Raw genomic sequence first — 22069 nt, 5'->3', positions numbered from 1 at the left:
ATTTTCTGAGATCTAGCTTCAACAAAGTTTATCCCCAAGTTATCATTCCTGTTGTACAGCAAAAATTCCAGTGAAAGACTCCTCGTAAAAGAAAACATTCACAACTGGTTTTGGTCCAAGTACTTTCAAAGACAAGTTTTCTGGTGACAGGCAGGTCTGCCATCAGGTGGCGGGTTCCCCTGCAGTGCACTAGCAAACAACACAAATGGCCAATGACTTCAGTGGGACCAGAAGATCTCATTGGTGTCAAGAGCAACTTGCCTCCATCACCAGAAAGCCAATCATAGAGAGCTGGAGAATCCCAGCCTCTGCGTGAACATCAAAATTTAGTAACACATTTAGTTTTGTGAAAGCCTGAGTATAACAAATACCAGCCCTTAAATTACAAACCACAAACATCAATAATTCTAAACTCCATTTCAAAAAATAAATTTGGAACGAGAAATGACTATTTTAAAAAAAATACAAAAAATTATCAAGATTATTCCTTTCAGAGATCGAACAGAACTCATCTGTGCCCGTTGTATTAAATCTCAAGGAATATTCCGAAAAGTCTTTCACTGTTCCACAAATGTATCAAATCAGGCTTCAGAAGATTTATTGCACAACATACCTGTCAAAAGTGCGATTAAAAGAGGAAGACTTGTTGATAAGAAGGTCTCGAGTAATGTGCCAAAGTACTGAAAAATTGACATGTGCCTCCATACGCATTTTCTACAATAAAAGACGAGCACAATTTCAAACATAGGAACAGAAGACTTAGTAACAGGAGTGGGCCAATTAGCCTTTCAGACTGTTCTGCCATTCAATATCGTGGCTGATCTTGTAGCTTCAATTTTAATTCCACTTTGTATCTCCCTCCATCCCCTGTCCACAATAACCCATAACCTTGAGTCTTGTCTATCAAAACAAATTAAACAAATCAGACTTCCCCACTCTCTGAAAATTCCATAGTCTAATGACTCTCAGAAAAAAATTCCTGCATCTACCCTCTCAAGTCCATTCAGGATCTTATACAATTCAAATCAGACATTTAGTTTTGGTTGTATTCTTAATGCTTCAACACTGGACTGGAAAAAGTATTAGTTAAACTAAAAATTTGCATGAGAAAATGAATATTTTCTCTCATTGAAGCCAACAATGTCCACCAGAATTTTAAGCAGGGGAAGGAATGGTCAAAAACACCACCGAACAATTTCCATAATGTCCAGTAATTATTAGAATTCTTTGAAGGAACAATGTGCTATGGACAAAGGGGAGCCTGTAGATGTACAGTACTTTGATTCCAGAAGGCATTGGATAAGGTGCCACATCAAAGGTTATTGCTAAAAATAAAAGCTCAGCGTAGTGCACAACATATCAGCCTGGATAGAAGATTGGCTGGCAGAAAACAGGAAGTAGGCAACAAGCAGAGTCCTGCATATATGAGCTGGGGGGGAGGGGAATACAGTGTGGAAAAATGTGAAATTATTCACTTTGGCAGGAAGAATAAAAAGCATAATATTACTTAAACGGACACTGACTGCAGAATTCTGAGGTGCAGAGGGACTTGGGAATCTAGTGAATGCATCACAAAAAGCTAGTGTACAGATACAGCATGTTGTCAAGGCAGCTAATGGAATTCTCTCTTTTATTACAAGATGAATTGAACATAAAAATAAGGATGTTATGTCTTAGTTATATAGTACATTGGTGTATGACCACATCTCAAATTGTATGCGCAATTTTGGTCTCCTTATTTAACGAAGGATGTAAATGCATTGAAGACAGTTCATAGGTGGTTTATTACATTGATACCTGGAATGACTGGGCTGTCTAATGATAGGTTGGACAGCCTGGGCTTGTTTCCACTGCAATTTAGAAGAGTAAGAGATGACTTGATTGGAATATACAAGGTCCTGAATGGACTTGACAAGTGGAAAGGATGTTTCCTCTTGTGGGTGTGTTCAGAATTAGGGGGTATTGTTTTAAAATTAGGAGTCATTCTTGTAGGACGAAGATGAGATTTTTTTTTCTCTCAAAGGGTTGTGTGACTTTGGAACTCTGCCTCACAAGATGGTGGAAGTGGGTTCATTGAATATTTTTAAGGCAGCAGTAGATTGATTATGTCTAAGCAATGGAATCGAAAGGTTATTGGGGAGTAGATGGGAATACAGAGCTCGAAACACAAACAGACAGCAAATGAACATTGGAGCAGATTTGAAGTGCTGAATGCCCTACTTCTGCCCATTTCCTATGGATTGTGTGCGTGTGGGGGGATGGGGTACGTGTGTATGAGTCTGTGTGGATGGAGTGAGAGTCTTGGGGTGGGGGGGGAGAGGTGAGCTCATGTTCATGGGTGGGGTATGCACATGCAGGAGAGGCATGCACAGGAATGCTTCCACGTGGTGAGGGGTGCATGTAGGGCGATACATGCAGTGAGTCTGTGTGCGTATGTACATCCATGGACTGTGTGTGCACACATGTGCATGCGTGCGCTGCATTTGTGGATGAGAGAGAGACAGACAGACAGAGACAAAGTGAGGGGGTGGGAGTGCATGCTCCACCATTCTACACAATCATGGCTTATCATGGACTCTTTTTTCTTGCTGTTTCTCATATCCCTTGATTCCTTGAGACACCAAAATCTGTTCATCCCAGTTTTATGTTTATTCAATATCAAGCACCCACAACCCTCTGAGATGGAGAACTCCAAAGATTTACAGCTCTTTTAGTGAAGTAATTTCTCTTCATCTCAGTCCTAATGGATTGGTTCTTTATCCTGAGGGCGTGTTCTTGCTTTTCAGTTTCCCGAACCTGTAGAAACAATCACTTAGTATCTACCCTATGAAGCCCTTTCAGAATTTCTCAGATTTCGATGAGATCACTTCTCTTTCTTCTAAACTCCTGCAAAAACAGACCAACTGTTCTTAGATTGTCTTGTGACATTCATTGTATCACCTCCAATGCAAGTGCATATTTTCTTAAAAATAGAGACCAAAACTACATATGATATTCCAAATGTGATCCCACCAAAATCCTGTACAATTCTAGCAAAACTTTATTCATCAAATCCAAGCCCTTCGCAATAAAGGCCATCATTCCATTTGCCTTTCTAATTGCTTGTTATACCTGTATGTAACTTTATGCATTTCTTGTATGAACACACCCAAGTCTCTCTGGACATTGTTAGGGTGCTGGACCAGAACCCCAAGCTATATTAGGATACCAGACTAGTCCCCAATCATTTTTCGATTTTGACATAAATGTGAGGAAAGGATACTTCCTGCCAGGAATGATTCCACTGACAAATTAGGGATCTTTTATTGTAAAACAAACTTTATTTAATAACAGTTTAAATATAACTAACAAATGAAGTAGCTTAACTATTAACAAATGACCAATATGTAAAAATAAAAGAAAGCAAGTTTACTTTCTACTTTGTAACTGCTTTGGTTCCAAACAAACAATGTTCCTCCGAGAGACTTAAATGCCATTTTAAATAGTTAGCAACTGTAAAATATAGTTAAATATACTTGCTATAAATTCTGTTAACAGTATTGAAGCTTTCAGAGAGAAAATTAGTTTTAGAGCAGCTTGTACAAAGAACAAAGAAACCTACAGCACAGGAAGAGGCCCTTCAGCTCTCCAACCCAGTACTGACCATACTGTCTGACTTAACTAAAACCTCCTACCCTTCCAGGGACTACATCCCTCTATTCCTATTCTATTCACATATTTGTCAAGACACCTCTTAAAAGCCACCATTGTATCCACTTCCACTATCTCCCCGGCAGGAAGTTTCAGACACCCACCACTGCGTAAAATATCTGCCTCATACATCTCCTTTAAACATTGCCCTTCGCACCTTAAAGCTGTGCCCCCTAGTAACTGAGAAAAGGCTTCTGACTATCCACTCTGTCCATGCCTCTCATCATCTTGTAGACTTCATTCAGGGTCGCCCCTCAACCTCCATCGTTGCAGTGAGAACAAATCAAGTTTCTCCAACTTCTCCTCATAGTTAATGCCCTCCATACCAGGCAACATCCTGGTAAGTCTTTTCTGTACCCTCTCCAAAGCCTCCACATCCTTCTGGTAGGGTGGCGACCAGAATTGAACACTATATTCCAAGCGCGGCCTAACTAAGGTTCTATAAAGCTTCTACATGACATGCCAATTTTTAAACTCAATGCTCTGGCCGATGAAAGGAAGCATGCTGTATGCCTTCTTGACTACCTTCTCCACCTGCATTGCCATTTTCAGTGACCTGTGCACCTGTACACCCAGATCTCTCTGAATCCTCTTAAGGATTCTGCCATTTACTATATTTCCTATCTGCATTAGACCTTCCAAAATGCATTACCTCATATTCGTCTGGATTAATCTCCATCTGCCATCTCTCTGCCCAAGTCTCCAACCGGTCTATATCCTGCTACATCCTCTGGTCGTCCTCAGCACTACCCGTAAATCCACCAACCTTTGTGTTATTAGCAAACTTACTAATCAAAGCAGTTATATTTTCCTCCAAATCATTTACATATATTACAAACAGCAAAGGTCCCAGCACTGATCCCCGAGGAACGCCACTTGTCACAACGCTACTTGTGGACCTCAGTCTTCAGCAGACTCTCAGCTAGAACTGCAAAAGTTCCTTTCTTTCTGCTATAACCCAGTTTCTCACATGATTCTATTAGCTTTAATTAGAAATCCTAGGAAACTTCTTGTACGCACAAAAGTCCATTAGCTCTAAGTAACAAATTCCTAGCTGAAAATTAGTTCTTAACTTGCTTTCACACTCGAGTTAAATGTTTTCATGACATACTGGCTGCCTGCATAACAAATCCAAAAATTTAAACAATTCTCTTAAACAAGAAGAAAAACAATATAATTGCACTTGTATTATCAAAATGAATAACTTCACATTTCCCTACATTATACTCCATCTCTCCCTTAATAATCCTTCCCTCAAATGTTAACAAAACAAAGGAGATTGTCATCAACTTCAGGAAGTGTAAAGGAGAACGTGCCCCTGTCTACATCAGTGGGGATGAAATAGAACAGATTGAGAACTTCGAGTGTCCAGATCACCAACAACCTGTCCTACACTATAGTTAAGAAAGCCCACCAATGCCTTTATTTTCTCAGAAGACTAAGGATATTTGGCATGTCAGCTATAACTCTCACCAAATTTTACAAATGCACCATAGAAAGTATTCTTTCTGGATCGTATCACAGCTTGGTATGGCTCCTGCACTGCAAGGACCACAAGGAACTACAAAAGGTACTGAATGTGGCCCAATCCACTGACTCTATTTACACTTCCCATTGCCTCGACAAAGCAGCCAGCATTATTAAGGACCCTACGCACCCTGGACATTCTCTCTTCCATCTTCTTCCTTCGGGGAAAAAGACACAAAAGTCTGGGGTCACGTACCAACCGACTCAAGAACAGCTTCTTCCTTGCTGTTGTCGAACTTTTGAATGGACTTACTTTGCATTAAGTTGATTTTTCTCTCTACCCTAGCTATGACTGTTATACTGCATTCTGCACTCTCATTTCCTCCTCTATGAATGGTATGTTTTGTCTGTATAGCGCACAACACAGTACTTTTCATTGAATGTTAATACATGTGACAATAATAAATCAAATCAAAAAATCTACCATCTTGCTGCCCATTCACTTAAGCTGATGTATCTCTTTGCAGCCTCTGTGTCCTCCCCACAACTTACCTTTCCAGTGATTCCAGAACTGATCCTTGTGGCGACTGATACCCTTAATCAAGAAAAGTGTAAAGGCAGTCCCCGCAACTTTAACATCAGAAGTGAGCAAGGTATTCAAAACAATAATAAGGGAAATAAGTATCAAAGGGCACATGGAGAGATTTGAGTTAATTAAGGAGAGCCAACATGAATCTATAAAAGCCAGGTCATGCTTGATTAATCTAATTAAAGTTTAAGAAAGCACTTGACAACATAACATAAAAGTTGGTCACCAAAATTTTGGCTCATGGAATTGGAGGGTCAGTTTCAGCTTCAATAAAAAATTAGCTTTGAGATGAAAACTTGGTGGGAATGTAAATGCTGAGAATTTTAAGAGGCTTCAAGATAGTTTTGACAAGTGAGTGGACAAATACAAGGCAGAAGCGGTATAACATGGATAAATGGGAAATTGCCTACTTCAGAAGGAAAAACAAAAACGTAGGGTATTATTTAAATGATGATAGATTGGGAAATGTTGCTGCAGAAAAGGTGCCCTCATACCAATCACTGAAAGAAAGCATGAAGCTGCTGCAAACAGTTAGGCAAATGGTATGTTGGCTTTCATTGCAAGAGGACCTGAGTACAGGAGCATGGATGTCTTATTACAGCCTACAGGGCCTTGGGAGACCACGCCTGAGTACTGTCTGCAATTTTGGTCTCCTTATCCAAGAAAGGATATATCTGCCAGAGAGGGAGTACAGCAATAGTTCAGCAGGCTGATTCCTGGAATGGTACGATTGTCATATGAGGAGACATTGGGTCAACTGAGCCTGAATTCACTATAGTTTAGAAAAATGAGAGATCCCACTGAAATTCTGAGAGGGCTGGACAGATTGGATGCAGGGATGTTGTCTCATCTGACAGCGGAGGACCAAGAAAAGTTTCAGGATACTAGAAAATGGTTTCAGGATACAGGGTAAGCCACTTAGAACTGAGATGAGGAGAAATGTCTTCACACAGAGGCTGCTGAAACTGTGGAATTCTGTACCACAGAAGGCTGTTGAGACCAAGTCACTAAATGTATTTAACGATAGATTTCTAGACTCTAAAGACATCAAGGGGTATTAGGAGAGTGTGGGAATGTAGAATTGAGATAGAGGATCAGCCATGATCATATTCAATGGTGGAGCAGGCTTGAAGGGTAGAAAGGATCTTTTTTATGAAATCAATGAGTGGTAATTAATGTTTTTTTTTCCCCAGAGTGGATGATTGCAGGCAGTGGTGCTCCTTAAGAGTGAGGTGCAAGAATGATAGGTGCAAGAACTGCTGCTGCTTTGATAAAAATGAGTTGGATATTGGAATATAGAGTAATACATCAAAAATTGCCAATGATAAGAACATAAGAACATAAGAAATAGGAGCAGGAGTAGGCCATCTGGCCCTTCGAGCCTGCCCCGCCATTCAATAAGATCATGGCTGATCTGTCGTGGCTCAGTTCCACTTTCCCGCCCTCTCCCCATAACCCTTAATCCCCTCTCTTATCAAAAACCCATCAACCCGCTTCTTAAAAATATTTAGCGAGGCAGCCTCCACCACTTCAACGGGCAGAGAATTCCAGAGATTCACCACCCTTTGAGTGAAGAAGTTCCTCCTCAACTCCGTTCTGAACCGCCCCCCCTTTATCTTGAGGCTGTGCCCCCTAGTCCTACTGTCTTTTTTGAGCGGGAAGAGTCTTTCCACCTCTATCCTATCCATCCCATTCATCATCTTATACGTCTCAATGAGATCTCCCCTCATTCTTCTAAACTCTAACGAGTACAAGCCTAGATACAGTAGCAAACCATAAATTGGCTAGCAGAATGGGCAGACAAACAGCAGATGGAATTTAATATAAAGTATATGGCATTTTGACTGAAATAATAGGGAGAAGCAATACAGGCTTAATCACATAATTCTAAAGACTGTTCAGAGACAAGGGGTCCTGGGGTTGCATGGGCATAAATTTTTGCAGGTGTCAGGACACATCAAGAGCAGTTAGCAAAATTCATGGGATTGCGTGTCTCATAAATAAGAGGAATGAACACAAAAGAAAGGTGGTTAAGTTGAGCCTGGAAAAAGCTATGGTTAGACAACAAATAAAATATTATTTTTAGTTCTGTCAGGGTTCATGACAGAGTTTGGAGGAGATTCACCAAAACAGTTCAGTAATGGGGGATTTTAGCTACCAAGTTAGGCTGGAGGAACTGGAGTTGCTCCCCATGGAGCACAGGAGACAGAGTTTTGATGAGATGCAAAACTTATAAGAGGTTTAGATAATATTGACTTGTTCACATTAACGGATGATACTGGGACTAGGGACAGAGATGCAAGGCTTTTGGCAAGAGAGGCAGGGAGGATGTGAGAAAGAACTTCTCTACACAGTGAATGTTAATCACCTCGAATTCACTGCCCACAAGGAATGGGTCAGCATGGTTGCACACTGGATGACACAAAGATAAGTGGAAAAGCAAATTGTGCGGAGGGTGTGGAAAGTCTGCAGAGGGATCTAGATAGGCTGAGCGAGTGGGCGAGGACCTGGCAGATGGAGTATAATGTTAGCAAGTGAGGTTATCCACTTTGGCAGGAATAATAGTAGGTAGGATTACTATTTAAAGGGCGAAAAGCTGCAGCATGCTACAGTGCAGAAGGACCTGGGGGTCCTTGTGCATGAGTCGCAAAAACCCAGCCTACAGGTGCAGCAGGTGATCAGGAAGGCAAATGGGATGCTGGCCTTCATAGCAAGGGGGACTGAATATAAAAGCAGGGAGGTCTTGCTGCAACTGTACAGGGCACTGGTGAGGCCGCAGCTGGAGTACTGTGTGCAGTTTTGGTCGCCGCACTTGCACGAGGATATTTTGGCCTTGGAGGGAGTGCAGAGGAGGTTCACTAGGCTGATACTGGAGTTGAGGGGGTTGAACTATGAAGAGAGGCTGAATAGACTGGGCTTATACTCGTTGGAGTTTAGAAGGATGAGGGGGGATCTTATAGAGACGTAGATGATGATGAAGGGGATGGATAGGGTAGAGGTAGAGAGAGTCTTCCCGCTCAGAAATGATAGCAGGACTAGAGGGCACAGCCTCAAGATGGGGGGGGGGGGGGGTGCAGTTTAGAACAGAGTTAAGGAGGAACTTCTTCACTCAAAGGGTGGTGAATCTCTGGAATTCTCTGCCCGTTGAAGTGGTGGAGGCTACCTCGCTAAATATATTAAAGACAGGGGTAGATAGGTTTTTGGTAGGCAAGGGGATAAAGGGTTATGGGGAGAAAGCGGGAAAGTGGAACTGAGGCACTTCAGATCAGCCATGATCTTACTGAATGGCGGGGCAGGCTTGAGGGGCTAGATGGCCTACTCCTGCTCCTATTTCTTATGTTCTTATGTTATGTACTGCTGCCACTCAGTATTAGGGATCTGGATTCAATTCCTGTCTCAGGTGACTGTCTGTGTGGAACCTGCACATTCTCCCTGTCTGCGTGGGTTTCCTCTGGGTGCTCCAGTTTCCTCCCACGCTGCAAAGATGTGCAGGTTAGGTGGATTGGCCATGATAAATTGACTCTTGATAAATTGGATTAGCAGGGTAAATAAGAGGGGTTATGGGGATCCCGAGTGGGATTGTGATCGGTGCAGATTTGATGGGCGAAATGGCCTCCTTCTGTACTGTAGAGACTCTATTCTGTGAAAGTGTAGACAATCAATACTTACAAAAGGAAACTGGATGAAGCAAATAAACTTACAGGGCTGGGGATTAGATCAGGGAAATGGACTGACTGGGCTGCTCCATGAGGAATAGGACAGACTGAATGGCCTCTTTCTGTGGTGTAAAACACTATGATTTAAGCATTTCTTGAAATTTCACAATTTTTTATTCAGAAAACTGACCTATTACTCTTAGGAAGGGACCAACTTCCAAAGATAGGCATCTGAAGATTCAGCAAGCAATGTGCATTTTTATTGTAAAACCATCTTTTTCCCCACTCTTTCACAGGACATGGACTTCATTGACCAGTCCAGCTTTCCCTCAAAAAAAGTGGTGGTGAGCCTCCTTTTTGAGTCACTGCAGCACATGCATTGCAGGTACACCCACAGTGCTGTTAGAAAGCAAGTTCCAGGATTTTGACCCAGCAACAGTGAAGGAACAGCAATATAGTTCCAAGTCAGGATAGTGTGTGGCTTGAAAGGAAACTTACAGGTCTTGATGTTCCTGTGTCTTTGTCCTTCTAGTGATAGAGGTTGCACTATTGGGAAGGTGCTGCTGAAGGAGCCTTGGGGAGTTACTGTAAAGCATCTTGTAAGTTGGTACACACTGCCACCACTATGCGCTGTGGTGGAGAAATTTTAAGTAGTGGATGGGATGCCAATCAAGCTGGCCGCTCTGTCCTGGATAACACCAAGCTTCAAAAATATTGCTGGGCAGCTCCCACCCAGGGAAGTGGTGAGTATTGCATTGCACTCTTGACATCTGGACTAGCTTTGCTGAATCAGAGGTGGGTTACTCACCACCAAGTTCCCAGCCTCTGACCTGCACTTGTAGCCACAACATATACATGGTGGTCCAGTTCAGTTTCTGATCAATGACTCCCGGCGTTCCCCCCCCCCATGTTGATAGCAACGGATTCAGCGATGATAATGCCACTAAAATGTCAAGACGAGATTGTTAAAATTCTTTGTTGAAGGTGGTCATTGCTTGGCACTTGTATGGCATAAATGTTACTTGCCACATCAGCACATAACTGAATCTGGTCTAGGTCTTACTTCATATGGACATGGAATACTTCAGAACATAAGAACGTAAGAAATAGGAGCAGAAGTAGGCCATCTAGCCCTTCGAGCCTGCCCCACCATTCAACAAGATCATGGCTGATCTGAAGTGGATCAGTTCCACTTTCCCGCTTTCTCCCCATAACCCTTAATTCCCTCATCTATCAGAAATCTATCTACCCATGACTTAAATATATTCAACGAGGTAACCTCCACCACTTTAATGGGCAGAGAATTCCAAAGATTCACAACCCTTTAAGTGAAGAAGTTCCTCCTCAGCTCTGTTCTAACCTGCCACCCCCACCCTTATTTTGAGGCTGTGCCCTCTAGTTTTGTTTTCCTTTCTAAGAATTCAGAATTGGAGGAGTCATGAATGATCAGCAAACATCCCCACATCTGACATCATGATGACGTAGTTAAAGATAGTAGCCCTAGAATGATGTTCTGAGACTGAGTTGATTGACCTCAAACAACCACAACCATAGAATCATAAAATCCCTTCAGAGGAGGAGGCCATTTGGCCCAACAAACCTGCATTGACGTAACCCCACCCACACCCTATCCCCATAACACTATGTATTTATTCTGGCCATCCCCCTGACACTAAAGGGGAATTTAGAACAGCCAATCAACTTAACCTGCACATGTTTGAACGGTGGGAGGAAACCAGAGAAAACGCAGACATGGGGAGAATATGCAGACTCCACACAGACAGTCACCCAAGGCCGGAATTAAACACAGGTTCCTGGCGCTGAGAGGCAGCAGTGCTAACCACTGTCACCATGCTGCCCACATTTGTAGAGCAATTTCCCTTGATTCTCATTGTTTTCAGTTTTGCAAGGGCTGCTTGATGCCACATTTGGTCAAAAGTTGCGTTGATGTTAAGACAGAATTTTCACCTCTGCTCTTGAGCCCAGCTCATTTGTCCATGTTTGGACAAAGGCTGTGATGAGATCAGGAATCAAGTGGATGACCCCTTCCATTACTTAGCTGACACTAAGTCCAGGCTGATGCAGTGGAACTTGGCCAGTTTGGATTTCTCCTGCTTTTTGTGGACAGAACCTGCCTGAGCAATTTTTCACATTGTCAGGTAAAAGCCAGTGTTATAGCTTTACTGGAATAGCTTGGTTAGGGGCAAGGACTTGACACAAATTGTTGGCACGGTCCACAACTTTTGCAGCATTCAGTGCCATCAGCCATTTTTTGATGTCACATGGAGTGAATCAAATCGGCTGAAAACTGGCATACGTAATGCTGAGATCCCAAGGAGACCACCAAGATGGATCATCCTTTCTGGCTGAAGATTGCTGAAAATGCTTCAGGCTTGTTATTTGCACAGATGTGCTGGGCTCCCCCATCATGGAGGATGAAGATATTTGTGGAGCCTCATCCCCTGATTCATTGTTCAATTGTCCACCAACATTCACAACTGGATGTGACAGGACCGCAAAGTTTAGTTCTGATTTGTTAGTTGAGATTGCTTAGCTCCGTGTATTGCATGCTGTTTTGCTTGCAAGTAGCCCTGTATTCTGGTTGCTGTCTCATTTTTAGGTATGCCTTGTTCTACTCCTGGCATGCCCTTCTGCACACTGCGTTAAACTAGGGTTGATCCCCCAATTTAATGGTAATGGTAGTGGAATATGCCAGGTCACGAGGTTATAGATTGTGGCTGAATACAAATTTGATTACCAATGATGATAGCCAAAAGCAACTCAGAAATTCCCAATTTAGAGTTGCTAGATTTGTTCAAAATCTATACCATTTAGCATGGTTGTAGTGCCATACAACACGATGGAGGATATTTTCAACGTGACAGGACTTCGTCTCTACAAGAACTGTGCAGAAGTTAGTCCTATCATTACTTTCATGGACAGATGCACATGAGAAAGGAAGATTACTGAACATGAGGTCAAGTGGGTTGTTCCCTCTTGTTGTTTCTCTCATCACCCGCCGCAGACCTAGTCTACCAGCTATGCTCTTCAGGACTCAAACAGCGTTGCTGCTGAATCACTCTCAGTGATGCACATTTAAGTTCCCAATCCAGTGTACTACATTCTGTGCCTTTTGCACCCTCCATGTTTCTTCCAATTAATGCTCAATAGGGAGGAGTGCTGATACAGGGATGGGGGGTGAAATAGGTTGTAATCAGTAAGGCGTTTCCTCGCCCACATCTGACCTGATGCCATGAGATTTCAGAGATTCCAGACTCAATGTTGAGGATTCTCGTATGTGGTGGTATGTGGGACGTTGTCTCTGTGGATGAGTAAGACTATGTCAGGCTGCTGCGTGACTCGTCTGGGCGACAGCTCTCTCAACTTTGGTACAATTCCCAGATGTTATTAAGGAGGACTTTGCAGGGTCGGCAAGGCTGGATGTGCTATTCCCGGTCCCTAGGTTGATTCATTCCTTTTTGGTAGTTTAATACAATTCAGTGGCTTGACAGGCCATTTCAGAGGACTTTAAGAGTCTGTTGGTCTGGACTCACATGTAGACCAAGCCAGGTAAAGATAGAAGACACTTGATGATGGTTTCATGGTCACCATGAGGTTAACTGAGACCAGCTTTTTTTAAAAAAAATTCCAGATTTATTAATTGAATTTAATTTCCACCAACTATTGTGGTGGGATTGTCCCAGGGCATTTTTCTGGGCCTCTGGGTTACTAGCCCATTGACTTTACCACTACATCATTACCTCCCTCTATTAAAATATATTATAAATAATCAAGGTACAGGTCTAGAAATTACTCTTCCCAGATCCACATTCAGCTAAACCATGCCTTTTTTACTGTAGTTGTTTTGTGGTACCAGTTGCCTCAAGACAAACTAATGTTTGAGCAGAGGTCTCAAGCAAGCATTAGCTCTTTATTTTAAAATGCAAAGAATAAATCTTCTCCTTTAGATATGGGTAAAGAGTGTATTTTTATCTTGACCAATATAATAAGTACTGCTGTTCCTATTGGAACCGTGCGCACACATCCCACCCACCATTTTGAAGACTTTAATATTGTATCTGATTAAAAAAAGTCCAATTTCTAGTTCACAATACTGTTTTGGCCATGGATTTTCAAAAGCAGCAAATTCTGTAGTGGTGAGCTCCGTATAGGGCATATGATTATCTCATGCATGTCTGACAACAATAAAAATTCCCAATTCGCTACACATATGCTCATACCTTATCTTTGTGCAAGAGTTGCTGACTAATGACATCTTCGCAGATGGTAGAAGATGGGACGAGATTATGCAGTTGGTAAAATAGTTCCACACTTCTCTGATAATGCTGTGGAGTTTTATCTCCAAGCTGGTTCCAAAGTATCACTGCCACTTGCTTTAATAGAAGGAAACAAAAAATTGATAATTATATTCTAATTATTAATTTTGTGCACAAAATTAACACTCTCTTTTGACTGGATGTTCACAGCGTAAGCATGGTTGGTGCAGTACACTATTTTTGAAATTAACTTCACAGTAGGATCATATGTACAGAAATTTCTGGAGATGAGATTATTTATTCCATTTCATTGCTGCTAGCCCTGCCCCAGTGGCACTATTCAATTTTTAAAATATATTCTTTCATGGAATGTAGGCATTGCAGGCAACGATAACTTTTGCTGTCCATTTCTAATTGGCCTCAAAAAGGTACTGAGCTGATCTATTCTTTGAATTTATTAATTAAAATCCCACCAGCTGCTATGGCAGGATTGAACTATGCCCTCAGAGCACAGTCCTACCTCTGAATTACTAGTCATTACCACTACACCTCTCTGTCTCCACCTCGCCATAAATCAATTTGCTTGCACATAACCAATACTGTGACTATATACATAAATTCCTTGCTAGAATCTGCATCAATGTCAATAGCTATTAATGATAATGCATCCTTAGACTCAAATTTCTTTTAATTTCAGTTATAAATTTGTATTTTTCATAGATGCTGTGTTGGATCCAGCCATCTTAGCCACATCTAAAAGTTATCAGAACAGGATTATCTATACACGAGCCAATTTTTGCTGTCCTATGCCTTGTAGTTACAACTCCCAGGAATGCACAATAGCATTCCTTTGTAATTTAGACAAGATATTCATGTCGTTCACACCAATGCTTCCTTGATAGCAAGCTCCACAAACTCATGAAATAATGCCAAATATGAATTGTTAAGCTGTTTTTCACATTAAGGTGAACATAACAAAAGCAGTTATGACCAGACTATTTCAATTCAAAAGTTCAACTGGATAAGCTCTCCAAATCAATGGGCTAGCTTACTGGACAATTTGCAACTGTTCAATGCTGCACTCCAGTGGGGGATAAAAATTCTAAGTGTCAGATTCATGTAAAATCTGGAGTAAAGCACACTAGGTTTTTTCAGTGGGAGCTTCACTTTAGTGCACGATGTAAATCACACTGAAAGTCAGTGGGCAGGGCCTATTTCCGCAAGTGAGGCCAGCAGCATAGTGTTGAGCGGGCCATTGTGCACGTACCAATCTGTCAGTGCCGAGATTCGTGAATGCGCAGTAGGCCACACTGTCGGCCCCCCCATCGTTGGCCAGCCCAACACTTGCATCGTTCCCCCCCACTGCCCCCACCCCTGGCCCACCTGGAGGTGCCCACCTCCCCTAAAACTGTTCCTGGTAGCCCCAACCACCCTCCCCACAGCCCCAACCCGGCCAGCAGGCTGAATCCCCTCCCACCATCTGATATCCAGCCCCGACCGCTGATCTCCCTCCCTCTGACACTCAGCCTGAGTGCAAAATGGCAGCGGTACCCACCCCCACCCACACCAATCGGTCTCCCAGAGACCCTACCTCTTTGGCACTACCTGGTGAGCAGTGCCAAGGTGCTCCCTGAGCATTGGCACTTTGCCCCTTGGATAATGCCAGGGGCCAAGGCTGATACCCCCAGGCTGGCAATGCCTAGGGGGCACCCCTCATCCGCTGGTGCCCGACCCAGCTCCATGGCGATTTCTGGCATGGAGCTGACAGTGTCAGAAATCCAGCTGCTGGAGACTCACGGAAGCAATGGCTCCCAGCGGGGAATACGCAAATCGGCCTCTGCTCGAGTCTCCCAGCCCACTGTGCTACACAATCCGTGCAGCAGGATGTGAGAATCCCCCCCAAGTTTCTTGCAGACATTTATTGCCCCACTACTTTACAGAAAGCATCTGTATTACTGTGTTCTGTGTCTCACTGTTCACAGCCAGAAAGAGATGCAAGGCAGTAATTTCCTAACATTTATAGGTTCAAGGCATTAACCAATTATCCAGACTCTAACAAGATTTTCAAATTAGGAAAAAACGGTAGCTGCTCATTTGTGAATCCATTTTACAATCTGTAGAATATATTTATCCACATATGCAAAAGTAATAGTGTATTGTTAAGTAATAAACACAGAAAATGATGGAAATATTCAGCAGCCAACCTAATGCATCATTGTGGAGCGAGAAACTGAGTCACTGTTTCAGGTTGTGACCTTTTACCAAAACTAGTTCTCACCTTGTATTTACTGTACTCACCTTGAAAAATTCGGTATTTTGAGTCATATACTTGAGGTTTCCTTGTGTAAGTGGTGGCATGATGACGACAGCCACTGTTCCCTGGCTTGGACTCCTGGGCTGTGCTGGCTCAAGATGGTTCAGGTTTTCTCCACTAACAGCAGCAACTGACTGAGTTAAACCAACTAAGTCTAGCACCAGTGAAATGGCAATACTCTGAATGCTGAAATCACTGGCAAAACAGCAGGCAGTCATGAGAGTCTGGAGCCAGATTGGGGGCTTTACCTGATCAAAATCTAAAGAAATCAAAATTAAAATTTTAAGATTACCAAATGAATGATGTAAAAACTGAAAGATGACACAACAAGTTGTCAGGTACATTATCTTAACTGTTCATGTGATGCTAATACAACGAGGAACAAGTAATCTTGTTCACCTACAATTGGCCAGGTAATATTAGAGTTTCTCCCTTCTGCAGAGAAATAATATGCAATGTACAAGTAATATACTTAAAGTGTGCTACTTACGCAAAATCAGCATAAAGATATTAACATTCCTCTGAAACATCATCTTAGCTCCAAACCCCTGAATGACCTTATTTAACATAAATCTATGCTTTGGCTTCTAGACTCAAAATGTTGAAGCTTCATCAAATGTATTTCTCACAATTCGCCATGAGGCAAGTGCATTGATAAATGGATATATGGTTACATGACTCCAGCACTACCATGAATGTGGCACCATAGATTCACATAACAATTAGTTCTTAGATCTTTAAGAGTAAGATTACAACACAACAAAACTCTGTCTTGAAAGCTTCGCTTGGCCCAGCACCACAGCCATTTGGTGCTTCCTGATTCTTTTAATACCTTTTAAGTATCTTTTAAGCCAAAGTGGTGAATGCGGGCTCACTTCTAAGAAAAACTTGGACAGGTACATGCATGAGAGGGGTATGGAGGGATATGGTCCAGGGGACTAGGCAGAAAAATGGTCCAGCACAGCCAAGATGGGCCAAAAGGCTGTTTCTGTGCTGTGGTGATCTACGGTTCAATGATTTTAGATTTACAATGAAAATGCATTTTATGACAAGATAAAGTGACTTCTTATATTCATGATGATTACTAGCAGAATTTATACATTAGAACAAAAAACAAAGAAAATTACAGCACAGGGGCAGGCCCTTCGGCCCTCCAAACCTGCACCGACTATGCTGCCCGACTTAACTAACACCCCCATCCTTCTCCCGAAAGTCCACGTGTACCAAATGTTTGGAGTTGCAACATTTGAGGGCCCAGGTTAGGCAATTAGAGCTGCGTCTGGAAGATTTATTTTCAGTCAGGGAGAACAAGGCAATAACGAATAGGAACCATGGTCACGTGGAGATCCCAGAGCCTTGTGGGGAGATGGGTGGGTTACTGTTAGGAAGGGGAAAAAGAGGAGTCATGGTACTAAGACTACCCCAGAGGTAGTCTCCCAAAATATCAGGGGTAAGGTGACAGCTGGAGTAGAAAGGGCAAGAGAGGAAGACCAGAATGCCTCAGAGGGGAAGGAAGGGGGCTGGATGTGAGATAGTGGTGGGGGAATGGGAGGGTTAAAGGAATTGATAGGCGGTTCTGTGGGCAAAAGCGGGATGGTAGTCTGCCTCCCTGGAGCAGGGGTACAGGATGTGTCGGAGAGGGTAGAGGGAATTTTGAAGGGCCAAGGGACCCAGGCTGATGTAATTATACACACAGGAGAGAAGGACGTGGGAAGGAAGAGCAGGGGGGGAATATACGTAGGCAGTTCAGGGAGTTGGGGGCCAGGCTGAGATGCAGGGCCTCCAGGGTGGCATTCTCTGGGCTGCTGCCAATGCCCAGTAATAGCGGAGCTAAGAATAACGAGATGCTACAGCTGAATGTGTGGCTGAAGGGTTGGTACAGGACAGAGGGTTTTACTTTTGTAGAACATTGGGAAGTCTTTGTGAGGGAAGGGCACCTGTACAAGTGGGATGGGGAACATTTAAATGGGAAGGGCACAAATATTTTAGCTGGGAGGTTAGCTGGAGTGTTTCAGCAGGGTTTAAACTAATATGGAGGCGGGGTGGGGAGGAGACAGATAGCTCAACAGGCACTGGGATTAGGAGCAAGTTGGGTGACAGGGCAAGTCTAGATGAGACAAAAATCTCCCAGGAGGAGGATGATCCGAGTGGGCCTGTGGGTCTTCAGTGCATCTGTTTTAATGCGAGGAGTGTGGCGGGTAAAGCGGATGAACTTAAGGCCTTAATGCTTGCAAGGAATTTAGATGTGGTGGCAGTGACGGAGACGTGGTTAAAGGAAGGACAGGACTGGCAACTAAATATTCCTGGGTATAAGTGTTTTAGGTATGACAGGGGAGGGTCGAAAACAGGGAGGGGGAGTGGCGCTGTTAGTTAGGGAGCAGATCACAGCGGTGCAGAGGGAGGATAATGTAGAGGGGTTAGGAATTGAGTCTCTGTGGGTGGAGTTGAGGAATAGGAAGGGAGCGATTACTATGCTAGGGGTGTACTACAGACCGCCCGACAGCCTGCAGGCAGTGGAAGAGGGTATACGTGAGACATTTTGGATAAGTGTAGGAAGAACAGGGTTGTTGCAGTGGGAGATTTTAATCTCCCTGGGGTGGATTGGAAGGTGCCTAGAGCTGGGGTTTCCGACGGGGAGGAATTCGTAAGATGTGTGCTGGAAGGGTCCTTGGACCAGTATGTAGATAGCCCGACTAGAGAGGGGGCTATACTGGATTTAGTTTTGGGCAATGAGCCAGGTCAGGTGGTTGAGGTTGCAGTAGGTGAACATGTGGCTAATAGTGACCACAAGTCTGTCTAATTTAGGATACTAATGAAAAGGGATGAGTGCTGCCCTAAGGGGAGGGTGCTAAATTGGGGGAAGGCTAGATACAGCCAGATTAGGCAGGAGCTTAGGGATACAGACTGGGGTAGGCTGTTGGAGGGCAAGTCCACGTTAGGCATGTGGGAATCTTTCAAGGGAAAACTGAAATGGTTGCAGGAAAGACACGTACCGGTTAAGAGGAAGGATGGGAAAGGTAGGATTAGAGAGCCGTGGATTACTAGAGATATTGAGAACTTGGTCAGGAAGAAACGAGAGGCGTATGTTAGGTCTAAGCAACTGGGAACAGAGGGAGCGGTGGAGGAGTACAGAGACAGTAGGAGGGATCTCAAAAGGGAAGTTAGGAGGGCAAAAAGGGGGCATGAAATGGCTTTGGCAGGTAGGATTAAGGAAAATCCAAAGGCATTTTACTCCTATGTTAGGAACAAAAGGGTGGCTAGGGGAAAAAAAAAAATCGGTCCTCTCAGGGACAGAGGAGGGGAATTGTGCTTAGAGTCCGAGGGAACGGGGGACATCCTGAATGAATACTTTTCATCGGTATTCACGAAGGAGAGGGGCTTGATGTCTGGTACAGTCTTCGAGGGAGCTGTAGACCAGTTGAAGGAATGATCCATTACGAGGGAGGAAGTGTTTGGGCTTTTAGATAGCATTAAAACTGATAAATCTCTGGGGCCCGATGGCATTTATCCTAGGCTGCTTAAGGAGGCGAGAGATGAAATTGCTGGGCCTCTGACGCAAATTTTTGTCTCTTCTTTGGACACAGGTGAGGTCCCAGAGGACTGGAGGATAGCGAACGTGGTACTGTTGTTTAAAAAGGGTAGGAGGGATAACCCTGGTAACTATAGGCCGGTGAGTATGACGTCAGTGGTAGGCAAGTTGATGGAGAGGATTCTTAGGGATAGGATGAATGAGTACTTAGAGCGTTGCGATCTGATTAGGGATATGCAGCATGGCTTTGTAAAGGGGAAGTCTTGCCTTACGAATCTGGTAGAATTTTTTGAGGAGGTGACAAAAACAGTCGACGAAGGATGAGCCGTTGATGGGTTTTTGATAGGAGAGGGGATTAAGGGTTATGGGGAGAGGGCGGGAAAGTGGAACTGAGCAGCGACAGATCAGCCATGATCTTATTGAATGGCGGGGCAGGCTCGAAGGGCTGGATGGCCTACTCCTGCTCCTATTTCTTATGTTCTTATGTTCTTATGTCGTCTATATGGATTTCAGTAAGGCGTTTGACAAAGTCCCTCATGGTAGGTTGGTTGAAAAGATTAAGGCTCATGGGATACAAGGCCAGGTATCTAGATGGGTTGAGAACTGGCTTGCTAAGAGGAGACAGAGTAGTAGTGGAAGGGTCCTTTTCTAGCTGGAGGTCTGTCACTAGTGGTGTGCCGCAGGGCTCAGTAGTGGGACCTCTTCTTTTTGTAGTATATATAAATGACTTGGAAGAGGGAGTAAGTGGTGTGATCAGCAAATTTGCAGATGACACTAAGATGGCTGGATTGGCGGGCAGTGAGGAGCAGTGTCTGGCAATACAACAGGATATACACAGGCTGGTATATTGGGCAGATATATGGCAAATGGAGTTTAATCCGGATAAATGTGAGGTGATGCATTTTGGCCAGAATAATGTAGGGGGGAGTTATATGATAAAGGGTAAGCCTATAAAGAGTACAGAAACACAGCAGGACCTGGGGGTGCAAGTGCACAAGTCTTTGAAGGTGGCAGTACAGGTGGAGAAGGTTGTGAAGAAAGCCTGTGGTATAGCCTTTATAGAAAGGGGTATAGAGTGTAAGAGCTGGAGTCTAATGTTGCAGTTGTATAGAACGTTGGTTAGGCCGCATTTGGAGTACTGTGTCCAGTTCTGGTCGCCTTACTACCGGAAGGATGTGGAGACCCTGGAGAGAGTGCAGAGGTGGTTTACCAGGATGTTGCCTGGTATGGAAGGACTGGGTTATAAGGAAAGATTGAGCAAATTGGGGCTGTTTTCCCTTGAAAGACGGTGACTGAGGGGGGATCTAATAGAGGTATAGAAGATTATGAAGGGTATAGATAGACTAAACAGAGGTAAGCTATTTCCTATGTTAGAAACGCACAGTATGAGGGGCCACGGGCTTAGGGTGAGGGGGGAGAGGTATAACAGAGGGAGGTTTATAAATTAGAGGGAGGTACAGCTACAATTAGAGGGAGGTTTTTCACAGAGGGTAGTGGGGGTATGGAATGCTCTGCCAAGCAAGGTGGTGGAGGCAGGCACGCTGGAGTTGTTTAAGAGTTACTTAGACAGGCACATGAGTGGGTCGGAGATGGGAGGATATAGGAGATTGTTTTAAATAAGGTTCATTAGCATTGGGACGTCCCTGGTAATGTATAAGGATGTGGAATGATACTAATGTTTTTTTCTTTTAATTCACAGGTTTTAAGTTAGTCCGCCTTGTTGTCCAACGAGGGGCATACACGCGATGGGTCGTACAATGGCTGCTCTTGGATGTTCGAGAGTAGCCTAGTGCTTCATGTCGTTAGTGTACGCTTAAACTGGACCAGATGCTGGGCAACAACTTCTTCACTCAAAGGGTGGTGAATCTCTGGAATTCTCTGCCCGTTGAAGTGGTGGAGGCTACCTCGCTAAATATTTTTAAGACGCGGGTTGATGGGTTTTTGATAAGAGAGGGGATTAAGGGTTATGGGGAGAGGGCGGGAAGGTGGAACTGAGCCACGACAGATCAGCCATGATCTTATTGAATGGCGGGGCAGGCTCGAAGGGCTAGATGGCCTACTCCTGCTCCTATTTCTTATGTTCTTATGTTCTTAACTCTGCCATTGCAGACTACTTCATCAAGCCTTTCAATGCTGTATGTCATGCCAGATGGGAGGAAACAATGCAAGGCTCAATTTCATTCATTCCAGTCAGAAGTGTTGGAACCTGATCTGCTGCCTTGGAGCAGCCCAACATGAAATGTAGTAAAGCAGTGGGATATGACATCATTGCACCAGAAGTCATGAAACAATCTGGCCCTTGTGCTTGCGCCTGGCTGGTTCAGTTCTACACAAAAATCATTATCTCAAATTCACTCCTAACGTTGTGCCATACCAAAACCCAGAAAAAATCTCACACTAGCGACTAACTATCAACCAATTTCACTACTTTCAAGATCTTTGTACAAATTATTCTGCAATGTATATCTCTGGAGGTGGAGACTATCTTGAATGTCAACCAAGCTGGTTTCCACAAGGGGCACAGCACATGATCTAGTTCTGGCACTC

At 43.6% G+C, this 22069-nt stretch overlaps 1 protein-coding gene across 3 annotated transcripts in view; it reads right to left on the bottom strand.

Moving 5' to 3' along the window:
• Positions 1 to 22069, bottom strand: part of dop1a (DOP1 leucine zipper like protein A) — a 296966-nt gene that overhangs the window by 133138 nt on the left and 141759 nt on the right. For all 3 annotated transcript variants that reach the window (XM_080200297.1, XM_080200299.1, XM_080200298.1), the window contains 3 exons: positions 15978 to 16252; positions 13644 to 13796; positions 614 to 714 (listed from right to left, as the gene is read on the bottom strand). In XM_080200297.1, coding sequence (XP_080056423.1) covers positions 614 to 714; positions 13644 to 13796; positions 15978 to 16252 — 529 coding nt within the window. The remainder of the gene's footprint in view (positions 1 to 613; positions 715 to 13643; positions 13797 to 15977; positions 16253 to 22069) is intronic.

Source organism: Carcharhinus amblyrhynchos, chromosome 12 (genome assembly GCF_965287045.1).
Source record: "Carcharhinus amblyrhynchos chromosome 12, sCarAmb.v2.hapA, whole genome shotgun sequence".
NCBI classification, from domain to species: Eukaryota; Metazoa; Chordata; class Chondrichthyes; order Carcharhiniformes; family Carcharhinidae; genus Carcharhinus; species Carcharhinus amblyrhynchos.
This window is presented reverse-complemented; position numbering and strand designations above follow the sequence as displayed.